The following is a 20446-nucleotide window of genomic DNA, read 5'->3' on the forward strand; positions in this document are numbered from 1 at the left end:
TCACGAAGTAAAGACATGTTTCTTTTCTTTTTATCTACTGAACACTTCTTCCAACAATCTACTAGCCGAATTACACTTACGCTAGAAATTTTATCTAACAAAACTGCTTAATCATGACAAATATTCACTGCAAAATTGGGAAAAAGTGCACAATACCATACTCCTTATGCGTTTTTCAAAATAACACACACATAAACCATGTACACGCCGACTTATTTTTACTTAAAAAAACATCCCAGAATTGCACAAAAATGGCATTGCGCACACTCTTCACTATATCCATGTACACTGCTTTTTTCTCATAAATTAGAAAAATTTCACGAAAATACATGACAATTTTCTCAATCTTTAAACCTGGTAAAAAGAACATATATGAAATTACCTGATCGCAAAAAAGTATTTACCCTTTCCAAATATGAACATTTCCACATATAAAATAAATAAAATATCCAAAAACTTTTACCTCTAAATCATCTATTACATTATACACATCACCAACGAATTCATACCGCAACCATTACAAATACTTAGTGTCAGATATTTAAATTATTTCCATGCACGTTTACTTCAACTAAAACGTATACCAAATTCCTACAAACATAAAATTCACAAAATAACTATCATTTAATTAAAATATAATTAAATTCAAAAACGTTACTTAAAATATAAATGAGCACATACATTAAATTAATACATACATAAATACCCATTTCGAATTCACTTTAGTTACGGCCATGGGATCCAAAAATTCACGAACACTGTTTCACACAACACAGAATAAAGCCAAATACAAAATTTCCAGATTTTTTCCCCGATTTCCCCCCTTTTCCGATTAAAGAACCGTAATTCGTCCATTAATATCACATGACATATCCCATGATCTCTCATTTCCCTCACACAAAATAATGCGTAATCGGAACTGAGTACTGCTCACATTATTACCTAAGTCCCAGGTAGTAACCTTTATCGCCTCCAAAATGTCGCCAAACTACCATTTACCATATTGTAAAGATCAACCAAATTGGAATTGGGTTTTCAGGAAATTTCCTTTAAATGATCCTTGTTTACAGAGGATAGTTGTCTAGAATGGGTATCATCTTTGCAAATGAAATTTCTGTACCTCAACCTCTCAAATTAATCAGAAACATCAGTATATCCAAATAAAGCAGAAATTTTACAAGCAGTCACTTTTGTCTTCTTTTTAAAATAAAAAAGCATAATATGATGAAAATAAAACGGACTTCTCCATAGCACTACATTGAAAGAAAAATCAGGGCATAACATGTGCTAGAATTACACAATATGAGCAGAAAAGACCATTTATACATCTGCTTTGATCAAGCCCATGTCTCACCAGAAGCAACAAAAAATTCTTAGAAAATGCACTTTGATTTGAAAAACTGCAGAACTTTCAAGATGACTCGATACATAGGAAAAAATAATGCTTAGAAAAATATTCATTTTTTTCTACTTGATATCTCACATAAATGTGCAATGCTATATTTTTATACACACATATGTTTATCCCAAAAGTATAATGCATTACCACATCCAGTCCTGAAACTTACAACTGTATATTTTATACAGTTTTATTTTTACAAAACTGTTATACTTTATAAATATAACAGTTTTGTTTAAATAAATCCTGTAATGAATACCCTCAGTCTATGCAGTGAGAATACAATGAAATATATCAATAGTTAACCACTGGTATGGAACATGTATCACAATTATAATTTATATGACACAAGATTTTAATATTTAAAAGAACATAGGATTAAAATATTCAATTGAGACTACTATATTTTAATAGGAAATATAGATTACTGCTTACATCTGTTTTTGATATAACTTCATATTTTGGTTGTTCACTTCCAATTATGGCACCCTTCATAAATTTTAAGAAAGCCATGATCAATTTTTTCTGAAAATAAAATATGTATATTAAATTAAATAAATAATAAGGTAAAAAAAAAAATAATATTATTCAATTCCCCCCAAAAAAGGGAGAGAGAAAATCTTAATTGAATATACGTTCAAGGAAATCAAGAATTTCGTTTTTAAATAAGAGCATATTTTAAGAAATACAAGAACACTAAAGAAAAAAGGTGTTTCTTAAAACAGATTTCTCCCAAAGAACTTCTAGTCACATTTAAAGATAGATACATATTTTTCAGTAACAAAATTGCATTGTTTTAGAATACGAGACAAAGATTTAATTAGTCAGAAGAACAATTCGCAAACGAAAAACGAAGAGTCCCATTAAATTCATCAACTAGTAATCCTCAAGATCTGTCAACGGGAACACGCCTATCTACAGCTTGTAATGTCTACTAACTAAAGCTTCAATAAACGAAAAAAAGACTGAGCAGAAACACTTCAAAAACATTTAGCTTTAATTTAAGGATTTTAAACGAATTTAACTATCTATTATGAGCAAAAATTTATTTCAGGCTAACTTACATCTTCAGCTACAGTCAATCACCTGTCTATGCTGTTGAAGTCGAAGTCGAAGTTTTCATAATTGTTTCTGATACAGAGAAGATTTTGACTCATTTCATAATCTGAATTTATCTGAAAAAATATTAATTGAGTATTAAAATATAAATAAAAATAGCTTAATGTTTTCAATGTATGAAATGTATGTTTTCAATGAATGAAAACATTTACAATTTAAAATTTTTTACTGGTGGACTCTGCCCTAATTTCCGGCTTGGTGTATTATTGTCGTCTGTTCCAAACATCTGGCGAAAAGCTTAACCAAAATCCGAAACGGATGTTTCCTGCGTTTGATGGAAGTGCGTGTTTTTAAAATTTGAAGTAATAATGCACCGGCCCAAAACATGATAATGAATTACCTAAATTTAGTTACGGCTACAAGCATTCTTGCTTTGATAGTTTGGGTAGAATCGGTAACTGATAATTTTAAAATAACATATGAAAATTTGTATAGAGCAGGCGTAGATGCGTATCTCGAGAACCGATGGCGGGATTGTGTAGCCTTGATAGAGAAATCTGTTGAAGACTACATTTACTATCAAACTGTCATTATCCAGTGCAGGAAAAGATGCCAGAAAAATGAAACTGAAACCTTATTTGATGAAAACGATCAGGACTTTGGTGTATGGTATTTTCAAATGATTATTACTAGAAGGGCTTTGTGCCTTATGAAATGTCAAAAATCCTATTTTCCGAACCGTCCGAAAGCTTCAAAAGAAACTGATGATGATTTTGTAAAGAAAGTTCCGTATAATTATTTGCAGCTATGTTATTTTAAGGTTGATTTTTTAATATGTTATTTTATATTTTTTTGTTTGATATTTATTTTTACTCAGGTTTTTAACTACCGTTTCTATAAATTTCTAATACAATTTAAATGAAGATATCTTTATTTTTGTTGGATTAGATTACAGAATTTTTTGTTTGTCCGCAATATGTACTTAGTTTTGTTTGAAAATTCATTCTGCTTTGAAAATATAAATGTTTGTCATTTTGAAAATTTATTTTAAAAATATGTTTTATACTGGAAATTCTCAAGCTTTTTCCTGTTTTTTTTTTCGGGGGGGGGTTCACTTTTTTACTTTTTGCTCACTTCTTAGTTTCTTGCCAACTCTAGTTATTTCTTATGATATTAATGCTTAAATTCTGGTTAAACAATATAATTATCATTATTTCATAATTAAATGGCTAAACTGATAAAATTATTGTGTAATGAAATCGTTAAACTAATATTTTATAGACAAAATTCTGAATTTTTAAAAAAGTTCTGTATGTGTAATCGTTTAATTTTGTTTCTCAGAAACTCTTATGACAAAAAAATATACTTGAAAGTGCTTTACAAATTATTGCATTTAAATGCAATAGATCCTGTTTACTCATAAAATTGTTTAATGAATCTGAATTCTTTTTATGTATAGATCAGGGCTTAATTTCTAAAATAAGAAATGCTGGAGTGTTATGGAAGACCATCAAGAATCAAGAATAAATAAATGAATAAAATGGCTAATAAAATAATTAAAAATTAAAAAATTATATTATTAATTATTCTAATAATTAAATATTTAATTATTAGAATAATTAGAATTTAATTAAATGTAAAGAGATAAGTAAAAATTAAAAAAGTTCTTAAATAAATGGTAAATAGTTAAGTAATAAAATAGAGTGCTGGATCTTGACTTAATTGGCATTCCGGCTAGAATTTAAATTTCACACAAAAACTGAGAAATACTTCAACTGATCTCCATTGAAGTTAAGCCCTGAATGCAATGTACTACTCCAAGGGATGATAGAAATAAAGACCATCCCTTTTTTCATGATATAGCATATCAATGAAAAAGGCTTAAATGTTTAAAGCGTCACCAATGAGACTAGAGAGAATGTTACAAACAGTAACAGAATAGAAAGAAAATTTTAACAGATGATGTGTAAATATGAAAACAAAAAGAGACGAGTCCAGCATTCCATCTAACAACAATCTCCTGTCAATATAATTTTAGCTGTCAAGCAGAATGAGGGTTGACTGATAAGAAAGTAATGGTAAAAATATATTTTAGGGTACCCCTTGGTGATTTTTCGATACCGAGTTTGTGCAATTCTTTGAATTATTGTTATGGCTTGCATAACAGTGATATTTGCACAAAAAATTGCTACTCAAAACCAAAATAAAAAGACAAAGAATTGTACAAACTCGGTATCCATGTACATATCAACCTATTTTCACTTTAAAAAAAAAAATCCTTGAATTGCACAAAAATGGCATTGTGCACTCTTTTAAATTTATCCATGTACACGTCGACCTATTTTCACTTAAAAAAAAATCCCAAAATTGCACAAACTGGCATTGCGCACTCCCTTTACTTTGTCCATGTACACATCGATATATTTTCACTTAAAAAGTCAAAGGAGCACCAAAGTCTACAATATGTGCTGATATGACCACGTGTGTGCTGATAACAACCACAACATCCTTTGTGAATGCTTTATTTTTCTTCTTTTTCCCCTTTCTAGTAATTTCGTTCTCCTGATGAGGAGGGACCTTTAGTTGTCCTTGAAATCATTTGAGTGTTTTAACAGATGTATGCTAAATAAAAGGTTGTTATTGTGATTTTACAAAGGAAGGTGTTAAGGATGATATGTTCTACTATCATAAATAAGAAAGAAACGAAAAGATGACATCTGGTGATTTCATTGAAAATTTAGGAGTTTCAGAAGAGCTTTTATCTCCGACTGCAATTAGAGTAAAATATGTATACTCAGTGTTAAAAAATTCTCACCAAATTTGTTACCTCAAGAACTATTTATTATTCGAAAATAACTATCTATATCTCTTTAGTTATTTAAGACTCTACAATAATTAAATAGTTCTTTTATTCATACTCTCAAAATGATGAAAACAAAAGTTCACTTAACTCTCTAAAAAGAATAACATCATTGTATGTTGCCATTCTCTGAAACATAAACTGTTACAAAACATAGATAATAATAATATGAATAAATAATGAATAAAAAACGTATAGAGTAAAGAAAACGATTACGTCTGCTTGAAGCTCGTGCAATATTACTCAGAAGCTGCAGTTAGAAAGAATATAAACAAAAATATTAGAGTCAAAATATTGTTCATCCTCCCACCTTGCAATATGAAATTCGGGATTGAGTATTGTAAAATAATAAAAAATTAAGCATTATTCTCACAAGTCCAATCGATGATGAACTCTAATTGTCCTCTCTGATTTGGCTTTGTGGGCGATTTTAAATGGATATGGATTATTCTATTTGTTTCTACAGGTACATCATCAATTGGAGTTTGCTCTACCGAAATATTTTCGCATGGTTGACTTCCGCTGAATTTCGATGGAAGTTCCTCGGCAGTCGATAATTTATAAAAGATAGACAAGGATAAAGATTTTGTACAGCTCTTATGACTTCTCCATTTTGCACTTCTTATAAGAGGATGATCACTTGGCAAAATAGCAGGAGTTCTGAACTCAAATGTATCTTCGCGTTGAAATATCGCTGTTTTAGCTCTGATGATACCACAATCAATGAATGGATTAAGACTTAAAATCCGTTTATCTTCTATTCCATCAAAGGACTCATTTTGTATTAAACGAATCAAGATATTCTCAGCTTCATTTAACTCAGATACAGTAAGTTCATCCTTTTTCTTGTTTTGATGTTTACAGTTGTAAACAAAACGACACATCCACGCTACCAGTCTGATTGTCTTACGATAACTTGAGAATCTAGTAGCAACTATTTCAGTAGCATTAAGATTTATTAAGGACGAAATAATCCTTTTCTTTTTCTCAAGAGCTATTTCTTCTTCATCAGCACTAAAATCTTCTTTTGGCCATTTATCAGGTGATAAATATAGCCATTTAGGTCCTTTCCACCATCTGGATTTAATTAAATAAGAAGCAGAGCATCCTCTACTGGGCAAATCAGCAGGATTCAGTGATCCTGGTACATGCCTCCAGGATTCACTAGAAGTCAGTCGCTTTATTTCCTTAATTCTGTTGTGAACAAATACGTCCCATACTTCATTTCTCTGTATCCAAACTAGCACAGTAGACGAATCTGTCCAAAAACAAATATCATCAGCTTGAAATTCAGGTATTATGCTGGATGCTAAACGTGCACATATTGTAGCTCCAAGAAGTTCCAATCGAGCTATTGTTGTCTTTTTCCTTCCGCTGGGTGCAACTCTCGCTTTAGCTTGCACCAAATGAACTTGAACCGAATCTCTTGTTTGTACTCGAACAAAGGCCACAGCTGAATATGCAAGTATACTCGCATCACTGAAGAAAGGCAGTGAGATATTTTCAATCTCACAATCACAGTTTAACCATCTTGGTATTCTCATTCTTTCCAGACACTGCAAATCATTCAACCATTTACAAAATTGTGATTTTGAATTTGAATCAACTTCTTGGTCCCAAGATAACTTAACTTCCCATAGGTGCTGAAGTAAAAGTTTCGGCACAAGAGTTACGGGACAAGCTATTCCTAAAGGGTCGAATATTTTGTGTGTAGTAGCTAAAATCTCTCTTTTAGACAAAATTTCTGGTAGACTGTAGGTGATGTTAGTAATATTAAGCAAAGGTAATCTCCACATCGTCCCCAAATCATTCCTAATACATTTGTGGTACTAGAGGAATTATGTGTTGGGTCACTATATTCCCAACCACGTAATTCTAGCTTTCTTGTAGCTAAAGTATCTGAAGCAACTTGTATGAATTGTTGCAATTCTAAATCATTTTTCACACTCGCTAAACAATTATCTACATAAAAGCTCTTCTTCAATTGCTCAATAATATCCACTTTATACTTTGGGTTTCCATTTAGTTGTTTCAAAGTGGATTCTAGAAGATGGTGAATTACAGAAACTAGCAAGAAAGGGCTGCTTGTAACTAAAAATACCACCCTACAATGCCTGTAATACTTCAGTTTTCAATCAGTTCTATACCATAAGAATCTTAGGTAGTCTTTATCCTTAGGGTTGAGACTTATTTGTAAGAATGCTTTTCGTATATCCGCAAAAACTCCTATTCTGTTCATTCGGAATCTATGAAGAATTGAAGGAATCAGTTTGATAAGGTTCTGACCTTTTTCTAGACAATCATTGAGACTAAGGGATGATCCTTTTTGTTTGGCCGAGGCATCAAACACTGGCCTGATTCGTGTAGTACTGTTTTCTTTTACTACGTGTCGATGTGGTAGATAATGGCATGTTACATCAATTTCGCTTTTTGGTACTTCTATGATGCCTTCTTGTTTCCATTCACTGAAAACTTCTCCATAAGCATCATAAAGTTTCTCAGCTTTTAGTCGTTTTACTGTAGAAGCTAATCTCTTTACAGCTAAGTCATAGTTATCTTTTAACAGTAGATGGTTATCAAGCCATGGCAAGCTGACTTGAAAACGCCCCTCTTCGTTCACCTTTACAGTAGACAAGAAATGATCTCTTGTTTCTTCTTGAAGTTCCAGTTTACTTTTCTTCTCTGATGGATCTAGAATTCCAAGTGAATCTAGAGATCATAGATCGGATATCAATATTTCCTTATTCAACATGGATGTGACGAGCAGTGTGGAATTGTCCGAAATCTCACGCATACCATTTTTCCCGAAAAGAGTCCAACCAAGTTTTGTTTCTATAGCAGCAAGGCCTGAAGTAAGCAGTTTAAATCCTCCGGTCATCAACTTGCCTGCAATGTCAGCGCCAATAAGTATTTCTATTGGTCCATTACTATTGTCGCATAAGGATATATTGTTCTCTTTAAGCTCTTGAATCCACTCGCCATTAGCAACTGGTGGTATACTTCCACAAATAATATCTTGGCTAAGAGCTTTGAAGTTACAATGATAAGTTCCATCCGTTTTAGACAAGAACACTGTAAAAACATCGTGGTTTATGACATCAGTACATGGCCGGCCAAATAATGAATGGCTCAATCTTTCTTTAGATGTACTCTCAAATTTCATTTCATCTGCAGTGCTTTTTAAAATATAAGATCTCTGTGAAGCTGAATCGATAATAGCACGAGCCTGGCGCTTTCTATCTCGCCCTTTCAATGTGACCGTTAAAGTTTGCAAAAACACATTTGTTGTTCTCGCCAAATTGGCGAGGGTTTCATCTCGTTCAGGTACTGCATCCGTATTTTCATCCTTATTCGTGCTAACAGGAACTGGAGATTTTGATTCAGCTTGGATATTTCTACATAAAAGTATGTGGTGTTTCTTCCCACAAATCACACACGATGTTCGTTTTTTACATTTAGCTATTACATGTTTTCTGTCTAAACATAAAAAGCAACTGCGACTATTTAGGACTGCTGTTTGCCTTTCCTCAGACGTCATCTTTCTTGCTTTAACGCAATCACCAGATGCATGATTTCCAGCACAAAAATACATCCAGTTGAATTTTGTTCAGATGTTGGTATTAGAGTAGAAGCAGAAGGTGTTTTGGAAAATTCTCCACGGTTTTTGAAACCAAAGTGTTTAGCATTCCCAGGCTTAGGTGTCTGATATTTAATAAAGCACTGAGTAGCTATAGATACTCTCTCTTCACCTTCAATTTCATCGAGCAAAAATGAAAGCAAACCATCTAAATCCATGCGATGTGCTGACGCATTTTTCTCTTTTTGCTCACTACTTTCAGATTCTCTCTGACTCCGATTAATAACTCGGAATCTTTGCCATGCTCTTAATGTATCATCCGGCAATGACGATTCGACTAGAGGATATAACATTGCCGCATATTTATCTCTAGCAACACCCAGAACTTCTAACGCTCTTAGTTTCGATTCTAAGTTATCATAGAGTTTTCGTAATGAAAATTTCTGCTGAGAGTTTTTTAATAATGTTAACGAAAGTAGATCTCTAACATAGACTTCTATAAGAAGGTCTTCTTTCCCAAAACGCGATTGTAGTTGTCCTAAAGCTTTACTATAACTTTCGCCACCAGGCGGAAAGCTTTTGATTAACCTTTCAGCAGATGACCCCTTTTTCCATAGACTGCAATAAATATGCAAATTTATCATGATCATCTAAATTGGGATCATTATCGATCTTTTTAAACTGGCCCCAAAATCCTAACCAGCTTTTAATATTCCCATCAAAAATCGGAAGTTTAAGCTTAGTACAGTCAAAAGTTGTTAATTCGGAATGATCTATAATCCGGACCTCAAAACTAAAAACTTTCTGCGCATGCGCCGCGTTGACACATGCGCATAGGCATTTACGCGTGCGCGTAAGACCTTTTACGACTGCGCATATGAGTGTGCGCAAGTGCAGAATACGTTTTCGCGTGCGTGTTTTATGTATAATGGACGTATAAGCTAAAATTATCTAATTATATATTTCAGTTAATGTTAATGATTGCGATGTTCCTTAATTTTCGAATTGGATCCGGCTTATTATTTTTTGCAGACTGTAAGAGCAATTTTATAAAAGTAAGCTTAAACTTTCGATTATATCAAATAGAATTTCCGATATATATTTGTTAATATGTAAAGGATCTAAAGCGAAAGTATGTTTTGAAATCCGAAATCTGTTTATCAATTTCACGCTGCTCGGCGGGGGGAACGCCGCAGCGAGTGCATAATGAATTGGAAGTTGATCTGTCAGCACTATCCTTATCTTCAGCGCAGGTGTTTTTATTTTATTTGGCTTATAATTCCTTACCAAATGTAGTATTTCATCTCGATATGCTCCGTCTTTGATATGATTTAAAACAAGTTCCTCGTCATTATAATTCGCTTCCGATAGCGAAGAAAAGTGACAAAGGTTATTGAAAACGAAAAAATTTCGATTGACAAATTAGTCGGTGTTCTTGACACAGCAATTATAGGACTTGAACAGAGGAACTTTGTAACTGAACAAGAAATTATGTCTGTTTAATAAAATTAAAGAGAAAGTATTATCACATGAAACAAAGAAAAACTTAAACAACTTACATTGAAAGAAATGTTTAATAAAGTAAACAAATAAATATTAAGCTTTTTCTTTTTGCAAATTTTGATACCCTTTAGATCATAATTGTTCTTTATTTCATAAATTACGGTTTCATATTTTTAATTTTAGAATTTCTGCATGCCATCTAACGAGATTTAAACTGATGATCTATAATCCGGAATCGCCGAAGTCCCGACGAGTCCGGATTAATGACTTTTGACTGTATAACGAATAGTAGCATTTTGAGTTAAGCTTTCATTAACAACAGAACCGTTTTCCTTTTCAGCTAGAAGCGAAACTAATTTGCTTTCTACTATTCTCCACTTATCAATATACCATTCCGACTCATCAAACTCATTATTTATCACAGTTTCATCTTTTTCAATTTTAATCAATTCTTCTCTATAAGTCTGTTCTATTTCAATCATAGGTTTTGCTTTGTCCTCAACTAATTTAAGTTTCGAAATTTTTCCGTCTAAAGATAAATCATTTTCATTCTTCTCAAAATCATTTAAAGCTTTTGTAAACAATCTCCTAAATTGAGATCGTTTGCACTTCAAAACATCCATTATAAATAAACGAAAGAATTCTACTTACAGATAACAATCCAGTCAGCGGACGCCAAATATTCAAAAATTCTCACCAAATTTGTTACCTCAAGAACTATTTATTATTCGAAAATAACTATCTATATCTCTTTAGTTATTTAAGACTCTACAATAATTAAATAGTTCTTTTATTCATACTCTCAAAATGATGAAAACAAAAGTTACACTTAACTCTCTAAAAAGAACAACATCATTGTATGTTGCCATTCTCTGAAACATAAACTGTTACAAAACATAGATAATAATAATATAAATAAAAAAACCTATAGAGTAAAGAAAACGATTACGTCTGCTTGAAGCTCGTGCAATATTACTCAGAAGCTGCAGTTAGAAAGAATATAAACAAAAATATTAGAGTCAAAATATTGTTCACTCAGTGCAGGATTTGTATACAAGCTATAGCTTAGTGCCTCCACATTCTTGGGGGGGGGGCCAAAAATTGCAATATTGTATAAATATAGTATAATAGACTTATAAAGGGCCCCATATCTCAAATAGCTTAGGCCCTTCTCAAGTCTGACTCTGTGTATACTTATGTAAGTTTGTGATTATCTAGATTATTATGAAAAATTGAGGAAAATTAAATCTTATTTGTATCATCATCATTCCCTGTTAATGCATCCTGCTTACCAGACATCCTAGTTTGATGAGATAGTCCCTGCATCCCGGGTAGTTTGTCATTTTATCCTGGTTGTTTGGTAAAATTTACAAGTAAAAATAGTGTAGCCTCAAGTAGAATGACAAAATACCCTTTCTGGTACACTCATTGTTGCCAATATAAATATTTTGTGTCTAGATTTAAGTACTTTTAATGTTGCCTAGATGTTTTCCTTCAAAATAATAGCATGTGGCCTAATGAATTTATAAGTTTTATTTCTTCAGAAAATTTATAACAGCATGTAGTCTTATCAGATCTAGATATTTTTAAACTTTTTTATTTTAACCCTCTGAGAAGTGGTGCAGAATTTTAGATCCATTATGAAGACTGGTATTTAAACAGCATTTATTAATTGAGTTTGTATAATTACTTATTTTAGCCTGTATTTTCATAAACTTGCATTCATTAAGATGATATTTTCATTATAAAAAAAAGTAAGAAAGCAAAATATCTTAAATTATAGGCTAATATATGCCAAGTAGTAAAACTTCTGATGACTGGATAAAGCTGGTCATAATGCTCAGAGGGTTAATGTAAGTTCATGTAAGTTCCAGTTGGCAAAACTGGAACTTACGTTGTTCAAGTCATTGTTGCACATGTCTTATCTTAATTGAGGTCAAATTGCAAGCTGGCATTTTCAGTTATTTTTTACTGTACATTAATTTAATCTCTAAAGTTAAAAAAAAAAAAAAAAGAAAAAAAGAAAAACTGTGTTTACCAGTGAAGTGGGGAAAAAATTATCCTTTTTTGAAAAAAATTTGTATGAAAAAATGAAAATGCAAATTATGCTTTTCAGGATTTTCAGTATCTCATGGTCTGCATTTGGATATTACAAACCACTTGAAATGTGGGAAATATAAGGAAAGCCTAGTAGCAGCAGGAACTACCTTAAATGTAGTATTATCTTTAAAGGTACCAATTTAAGTGACAAAGAATTCTTAATACTGGTAGCTAGAGAAGCAACTTTTGCATTTCATGTTGCTGTTCACAATCTTGTCTTTAAGTCAGCTGGTTATTCATCTAAATTGATTTCAAAGCTCTTTGAAACAAAATGATAAATGCTAATAACTTTTAAATAATAAGATATGTTCAGTTATTAAAATTTCTTTTTACTCGTTGTTTTTTGTTAATAACATCTTTATTTAGTCTTTTCAGTCATAGATATGTATCCTTGTAGGCTTTATTTTCTAGTTGGTTTTTTTCAAAATTGCTTCAGTTTGAGCAAAAAGACTATAGTAAGCACATTTTTTAAAATTTATTAAAATGTATATAATAAATTTTAAAAAATGTGTTCTTTCAGATGTGGCATATGTTGACCTGTTGTTATTGCAAATACTGTGTTTTTTAAGTTTAATTAATTTAGCATGACTTTAAACTAAATTTCTAAAGCACTTTTTTACATAACAAAATGAAAATAGTTTTATTGTTATCTGCTTTCTATATTAATTTTTGCGTTGCAGATTGGAGAACCTGAAAAGGCTGCCTCTTGTGCATATACTTTTCTGATTCATAATCCTGGCCATGAAGTTATGCAGACTAATCTCCAGTATTATATGACCCTGCCTAATATCAACGTTGAAAAAATAAAGTATTTAGAGCCAAAGGATTACCAGGTCAAAATTTTAACTAATGTGTCATAATTTCATATAATGATTATATTTATTTAAATGCATAAAGTTAATTTAGACAAACATGAAACTTGTTTATAAGTTGTGTAACTGAAAATTTAATGAAAATGTTTTAATAGTAAATTAAGAGGAGTGGCAGTAATATATATATATATATTATTTTGTATCGTTGCTACTGAGTATTCAAGTTTGGTATTTCAAGCTGAGCATCAGAAGGACATTTACATAAAAATACTATGAGTAGAAAATTATATTGAATGTATATTCTCAAATTTTATGAATAGAGATTAATCAAGGTTAGAGAGTCTTATCTTGTACTTTGATTTGCTGCAATCACATTTTCTGGTTGCTATCCAATTTAAGAATGTGATCTATTGGTGTGTGTAATCCGAGTATCAATTGATTGAGATAAGTTAATTTGCTCCAGATGAGCTTAAAATTTTAATAAGAAGCAACTTGCATTAAAAATTTATGCAATAAGCAGTAGTGCTATACATCTGTATCATTCAGAGTCCCAAGGCATCTCTGACCTGAAAGGATAAATAAAAATGGGGCTGTATATCTCCTAAGATGTTGTTGTTTCTTAGAAAACCTTTAAAATTTATCTATTATTATTTCAGTACTTACACCATATTCTGTTTAATAATATTGCCAGTATTGAGCATAACATAAACAAATAAGATAACTTTCTTTTTGCATTTGGGGTGAGGAAGGAGGAAATGAAAAGAAGTTCAATTTAAAATGGGTACTTGCGGATCCCTGAGGTAGCCATATTAAATTGCTCACAGTGGTAAACCTTAAAAGCTTATGATATAATAACCATAATAACCTTTTTTTTTTTTTTTTTTTTTTAAAGTGCTTAATTTTTTGTCTTAGTTTCTCATGTTTGAACTTCTATTATAATGATACTTCTTTTATTTCGATTGGAAAAGGTGCTGCTCTGTTCTTCCAAGAAAAGGAAATTCTGTTATGCACTGTGCTTTGTGAGAAGGATCATGAAATGAAGCTTTATGATGAAGTTACATGGCATTTTATACTTAGATCATGCTTACTGCAGCAGAGTATCTGCAATAGAAGCTGGACCTGTCCCCTAAAAAATTCACTGCATTATGACTTATTTATTGTTTATCGGAAGAAATGTTACCAATCAGGTTGTGTGAGAAGCTACTAAATATTTGTAATAATACAATCATTGTTGGGAATTGAATTGTGAGAAAAGTTTATTCGAACATTTAGTTAACTATGCTAAAGGCTGAATTGGGTGGCCTATTAAAATTCTGCAGTAGAGTCTCTAGTTATATGTATACAGAAAAAGAAAATGCCAGAAAAATCTTACCTAAGTAATGGATATTTGGAGGCATGTATTGTAAAAGAGGAGAGTAATTTCAAGTTCCTAACAAGGATACTTTTGTAAAATATGTCACCTGGAGTTTTATCTTACTAAATTTATGCAGCAAACATATAAGAAATGAGAAGATTATTTCAGAGCTATTCTTATGGCAGTTGCAGAATTATGACTGCTAGAAATTTCTTACATTTGGGTTGGTAGTATTTTGGGGAACCGATTCTCCAAAAAAATGTGAAAGTATCTTGTTTGATTGTAGTTGATAAGAACAAAATTTCGAGTCTTTTTTTTTTTTTTAAATATTTAATGGTTGTGTAAATATTTTTATATATTTTTTAAAACTTTATATTATTTCTTCAAGGTATTGTGAATATTTATTTAAGAAAATCTGATGTGGGCACCACATGACTTCCTTGTATGCAATGCTAAATTATACGCATTTTTTTGCTGCATTTCATTTAAACTTATTTCCTCAAATAGATTTCTCATTCAATTAATTCAGATGCGTCAAGGCAAAAATACATAAAACCTTAAAATATCTTTATTAAAAATTGAAAAATATAGAAAAATATAAAGCAAATATAGTTAAAACAATGAGAAAATTTTTTTGCGATTAAAAGTAGTGTTTCTATCCAAGAACAAGCAATTCGGCCAGCGGACAAGAAGGCAGATTTTTTGATGCACAAAACTGAAAGTTTACTTTTGGTTCCATTTGGCAAAAAGACACTGCAGGTGCAAAAACTGACTTAATTCACGAATCTACTAAGTTTCAAATGTAAACAAATATGGCTGCTATGGTAAAAAAAAAGTTAGGTTTAGATGCACTTAAACAATTTTTAAATTGTTGATAGTTCTACAGCTATTGCTTGCAGATTAACTAAACCTTAACCAGAAAATAAGAGCAGCATAATTCAATAATTTTTTAAAGTTAACAAAAGTGCATAATTTACCAACATAAAAGAATAAAAAAAAAACTGTGCTTACGGAGCCAAGTAACAAAGTGGGTATATATATATATATATATATATATTAATAATATATCAAGCAAGGTAGTAATTACAATTTTGAAAAACCAATTTGGTCTAGAAAACATCTTGCACAATATGCTGCAAAATAAGTAAAATATAAAAATTGTAGTAAGCTCGCCTAAAAGTTACCAGGAGCTGTTGCTCCAAAAAGTTCAACACATTTTAAAAAAATTAATACATATGAAAATCAAACCATTAAACATGTAAAACATTAAAAAAACAGAATCAGATAAAAAAAAGTAAGCGGAAAATGGTAAATTAGCCTAACTCGACTTCCAAACTGGCTTTTCAAGGGAAATTTAATTTGTTTGAACGTCGAATCAAGCCAACCCCATTACGCATTTCGCCGAAACAGACAATTGAAACTTTTCCATTACAAAATTTTTTTAATTTAGACAAAGTGTCTTGGAAAATTTTAATAGTCTCAATTCTCTGTTCCAATTTCCCGACGCGTCCGCACAAAATGACACATTAAGGTGTTAAAATATGTTAAACTATACCGAAACATCTTAAATCTAGACTAAAATCAAAATAAATAGCGGTCTGCTATTAGTCCTAAATATACAAAAAACATACAGGCTGGGCCTGCAAGCTTAAAGATTAACAATTTTATATATTTTAGAAATCTGTAATTAAAATAAAAGAAAATTAAGATGATAACTAACAAAGTGGGTCTTGCTAAGACCAAGAAAAAGTTGTAACAAAAGAAACAAAAAACTGACCTGTGGTGATGCAGAGCTCTCCCTCTTGAAACTAGTTGAAAAGTGGTTGTAATTCCCTTCTGTGTTCTTCAGTCGTATGACGTATGTAGGGGGGAGTGAAGTTCTGTGGGCATTAGCCAATACAAAGAGATTGTCCGTTATCTGCAACTCGTCTCCTATTATCGAAGGGGGTCGGAAAACTCGGAAAAACGTGAAAAGATTTCAAAAATGGTGCCTGACATGTAGTTGGAAGGAAAAAAATTTTGTCTGAAAGTGAAAATGGCTAATTCAGCTAAAACTACGAAAACTTGGCCACAAAAGCAAGAGTAAAAGAAAAAAACAGTCATTTGTTAAAAAAGTCGTAATTCTTCAAGCTAGCGGGCGATCAAGCTACTATGAAAAACTAAAAGGCCCGATTTGTTAATAAAAGCAGTAAAATTGGCCATTATAGAAATTTAAAACTATTTACACAATAGTATTTAAAAGTAAAGTGCCAAAATTTTGGAGGAAAGAGAATGAATAAACAAGAATTATCTGTACATTTTTACAGGGAAAAGACGGAGCAGTGTCGATGCGTAATGGCTATACAGGATAGATCGTAGATCCATATTGAAGAGGAAGAATTCTGATTTCATAGTATGCTAACATGTTGAGTTTGCAACATCTAAAAAACTAGGCAGTCAATTCAGGTTTAATTGCATTTTTATTTGCAACTGACATCTGTGCTACAGTTCATCTAGCACTCCAGCCATGCTTATTCAAGAAAATTTACATTTTTTATATTATTGCAAAAGCAAAATTACATACAAGCTCTGCATAGACAGGCTGCATAACTATGCACTTTAGATAAAATACGTAGTTATGCAATATGGAAGCACATGAAGATAAAAGTTTTGGTTTGAGTTAAAAGTTTCAGTTCCCAGTTATTGCGTCATCAGCGCTGCGCATGCCATGCAAAATCGAAATTATGATTTTTAGAACAGAGAAGGAGAATTAAAAGGGTACCGTTAGTTTAAATTATAATTTTGATTCATATATTTTTTAATCTTACATATATATATATACTTTTGGTGCAGCTAATTGCAACCAAAATGGGAGATGCACAGCTACATGTTATAGCAGCCCTATATACAAAATTTCAGCATTCTGAAACTACTCATTTTTGAGTTAATGCGAGAAACATATACACATATGTATGTACGTACAGACGTCATAAAAAAATCTCATCTGAATCCATTTCAAATCCTTTTTGCAACCCATTTTGGGAAAAAGAATCTTCTATTCTGTCTTTACATGCAGATGTCGCACAAAAAACATCATTAAATTGCATTCAATAGTGGTCAGAATGGATATTTTCATTGAAATATGATACCCAAAAATTTTCACGATTACAATTCTTCCTTTACTTTGTACAAGGAAGTAAAATGTAACTTTAAAATTGTTTTCTTTGGTTTACATTTTTATAGCCAGAATGTTGTTGTAATGTGCATATTGTCAGAATTTCTTCTTAGAGAAGGATAGTGTAATATAACATAATGTTCCAAAAGTTTTGTTAGTCTAAAGACATTTTTAGAATAAAAACCTTAGCTCATAAAAAAATGTATATGTCAGTATGTCATTTGTTAAGCATTTACAGATTTCCATTAAACCATGAATGTAATCAATGACAGTAAACAAAGTGGTTGTATTTCTTGTTAAAAGAAATGCTGATGTTAAATAATTGTACTTTTAAGTCTTAAAAGTTAACTAACTTTTCTGTTTTGTCAGTAGATTATTTATTGCTTGTAATTTTATAATGTGCAAATTTCTACATTTTTGCATTTATTTATTTATATATGCTTATAGAATATTCCAAAATTATGTTATTTTAATAGGATCTGTTTCTGAAAGGTGCTCAGCTCTATTCAGAAAGTAAATTTATTGAGTCTATTGAAGTAATGGAGTTATCTTTAAAAGAATATTTATCAGCAGAAGAAGATTGTCGATTTCAGTGTGAAGGCCCTATGCTTGAATCTTCCAAAGAAGAACTCTTTGTTGCTATCACTAGTATGTGTTCTTCATTTATAAATAGATTATTGCAACAAAAAAATTAATTATTATGACAGTTATACATATATCAATGTATTGAGGGGTATTTAACCCCTTCATTACAGGTGTATCATATATGCATCAGCAGTAAATCCTCTTACACGATGGCATGGCACGTAGTGCAACTCAACTTGGGGAGACGGTGTGTTGCTCCAGTAGTACGTTCTCACAAGACGGACTATTTCATGTCGCTAAGCCTAACTTTAAAAAAAATTCTTAAAAGTTTCAGATTTTAAATTACATCCGAAAGGGTGTTCTTTTAACATTTTGTGTGTTACCTTTATTTACAAGGTGATTAAAATTAAAACACCTCTACTCTGAGCTGTCTGTACATCGAACTACTGAATGTTAAGGCCCCAAAATTGTTGAACATACTATACACCGTGAAGATGACATCCGTCCTAGTTCTTGCCATATGGAATTGAATGTCATTTCTGCAGAAATCAGTTACATTGGCATACAAGGCCTGTTGTTCAGTATATATTATTTTCTTTTGTTACAAGATATTTTGAATAGCACAGTATTACATATCATTTCACTTATGTATAGTATCTTCACAGCACATTTCACATATATATAGTATTGATTTATGTACTCTAACATAAATCAATACTATATAATTGACTATATATACGTGAAATTATATATATAAGTGAATACTATATATAAGTGAAATTGTATTGTATGTATACACATATATGCATTTGGCAGTGCATTAAATGAATACTACATTTGGTGTATAAACAAGTCAAATGTGATACATTTAAATGATGACAATCAATGTGGAAGAAATAATTTTACACTACAGAAATATGTAGACATTATGCAACATTGTTATTGGTATTTCATGTGTTAGGTTGGCATATTTACTATATTGGAATGAACACTTATATTACGAAAGTTAGATAACTGTATGAACAATGTATTACACCGGATGAGTACAAATATTTGTATATGTCAAGAAGTTGATTTGATGGAACAAAGACTTTTATAACAAAAGAGTTAAATAACTACATATATATATAAAAAAAGATAAATAATATGTATATCAAAAAATTAAATACTTATTTTACAGGAGCTAAAACAGTAATTTAGTTATTTGGGGAATGACTGTGATGAGAGCTGTTGCAGATTACTGCGTTTTTGCAGCGCAGTAGGTAGGGATAGCATGTAGTTTCGATAGAGCAACATTGTTATTTTGAATATTATTTCACCAGGCTGCGTGAAACATGGGTGCTGGTTTTTTTTTTTAGATGAAACTTTGCTGTCAAGCGGCATTCAAAGTAATAGTGGTCTGGACTGCCCACTTTCCCCTACTCACAGATGTCTGTGTTGGATAGACCAAATCTATGCAGATAGGCTTTGTACAGTCCATGTCCTGTTAGGAAATGTGACATGCTGCCAGTTTTGCTCTGCAGATCCATGCTTACACTTGGGAGTATTGCATGTGTACGTCAACCCGTTGCATTGAACATACTATTCAAGACATTGGGAAATGGATTACGTGAAAAAAAAAAATAGTTTCAGAAGCACCAATAGGTGGCGCTGTGCAACAGAAAATATGCTGAAAAGGCACAAAATAAACAGACATGAGGTATGGAAATATTCCTTTTTAATTTCTATTGTTGATATGAATAAAAAGAAACAAAATAGTTAAGAAACTTAAACTGTCATTGTAAATGCAATTTCGCTCTCCGGCCATCTCATTCTCCAGATCTTAATCCATGTGATTTTTGGCTTTGGGGTTACTTAAAAAATCTTGATTATCGACGGCATCTGGTAACTTTGGCAGATTGAAAGACAGTATCACTCTGCATGTGAGAACCATCTCAATCGACCAATTACGATCCGCAGTTGAACAAACTGTCCACAAACTGCAGATTTTACATCTTGAAGAAGGAAGCCATATTGAGCAGCTTCCCTTGCATCGATAAGGTC

At 31.5% G+C, this 20446-nt stretch overlaps 2 protein-coding genes across 2 annotated transcripts in view; one reads left to right on the plus strand and one right to left on the minus strand.

Moving 5' to 3' along the window:
• Positions 1-2525, minus strand: part of LOC146995518 (heme-binding protein 1-like) — a 31242-nt gene extending 28717 nt beyond the window's left edge. Inside the window, exons 1-2 of the mRNA XM_085824260.1 lie at positions 2464-2525; positions 1835-1924 (exon numbers count right to left, since the gene is read on the minus strand). Of these exons, the coding sequence (XP_085680386.1) occupies positions 1835-1912 (78 nt within the window). The 5' untranslated portion in view covers positions 1913-1924; positions 2464-2525. The remainder of the gene's footprint in view (positions 1-1834; positions 1925-2463) is intronic.
• Positions 2526-2729: 204 nt separating this feature from the next.
• Positions 2730-20446, plus strand: part of LOC118194559 (prolyl 3-hydroxylase 2-like) — an 81621-nt gene continuing 63904 nt past the window's right edge. Inside the window, exons 1-3 of the mRNA XM_085824259.1 lie at positions 2730-3278; positions 13179-13331; positions 18295-18466. Coding sequence (XP_085680385.1) covers positions 2844-3278; positions 13179-13331; positions 18295-18466 — 760 coding nt within the window. The 5' untranslated portion in view covers positions 2730-2843. The remainder of the gene's footprint in view (positions 3279-13178; positions 13332-18294; positions 18467-20446) is intronic.

This window comes from Stegodyphus dumicola, chromosome 9 (genome assembly GCF_044657685.1).
Source record: "Stegodyphus dumicola isolate Sdum_Otavi_A_Nest chromosome 9, ASM4465768v1".
Taxonomy (NCBI): Eukaryota; Metazoa; Arthropoda; class Arachnida; order Araneae; family Eresidae; genus Stegodyphus; species Stegodyphus dumicola.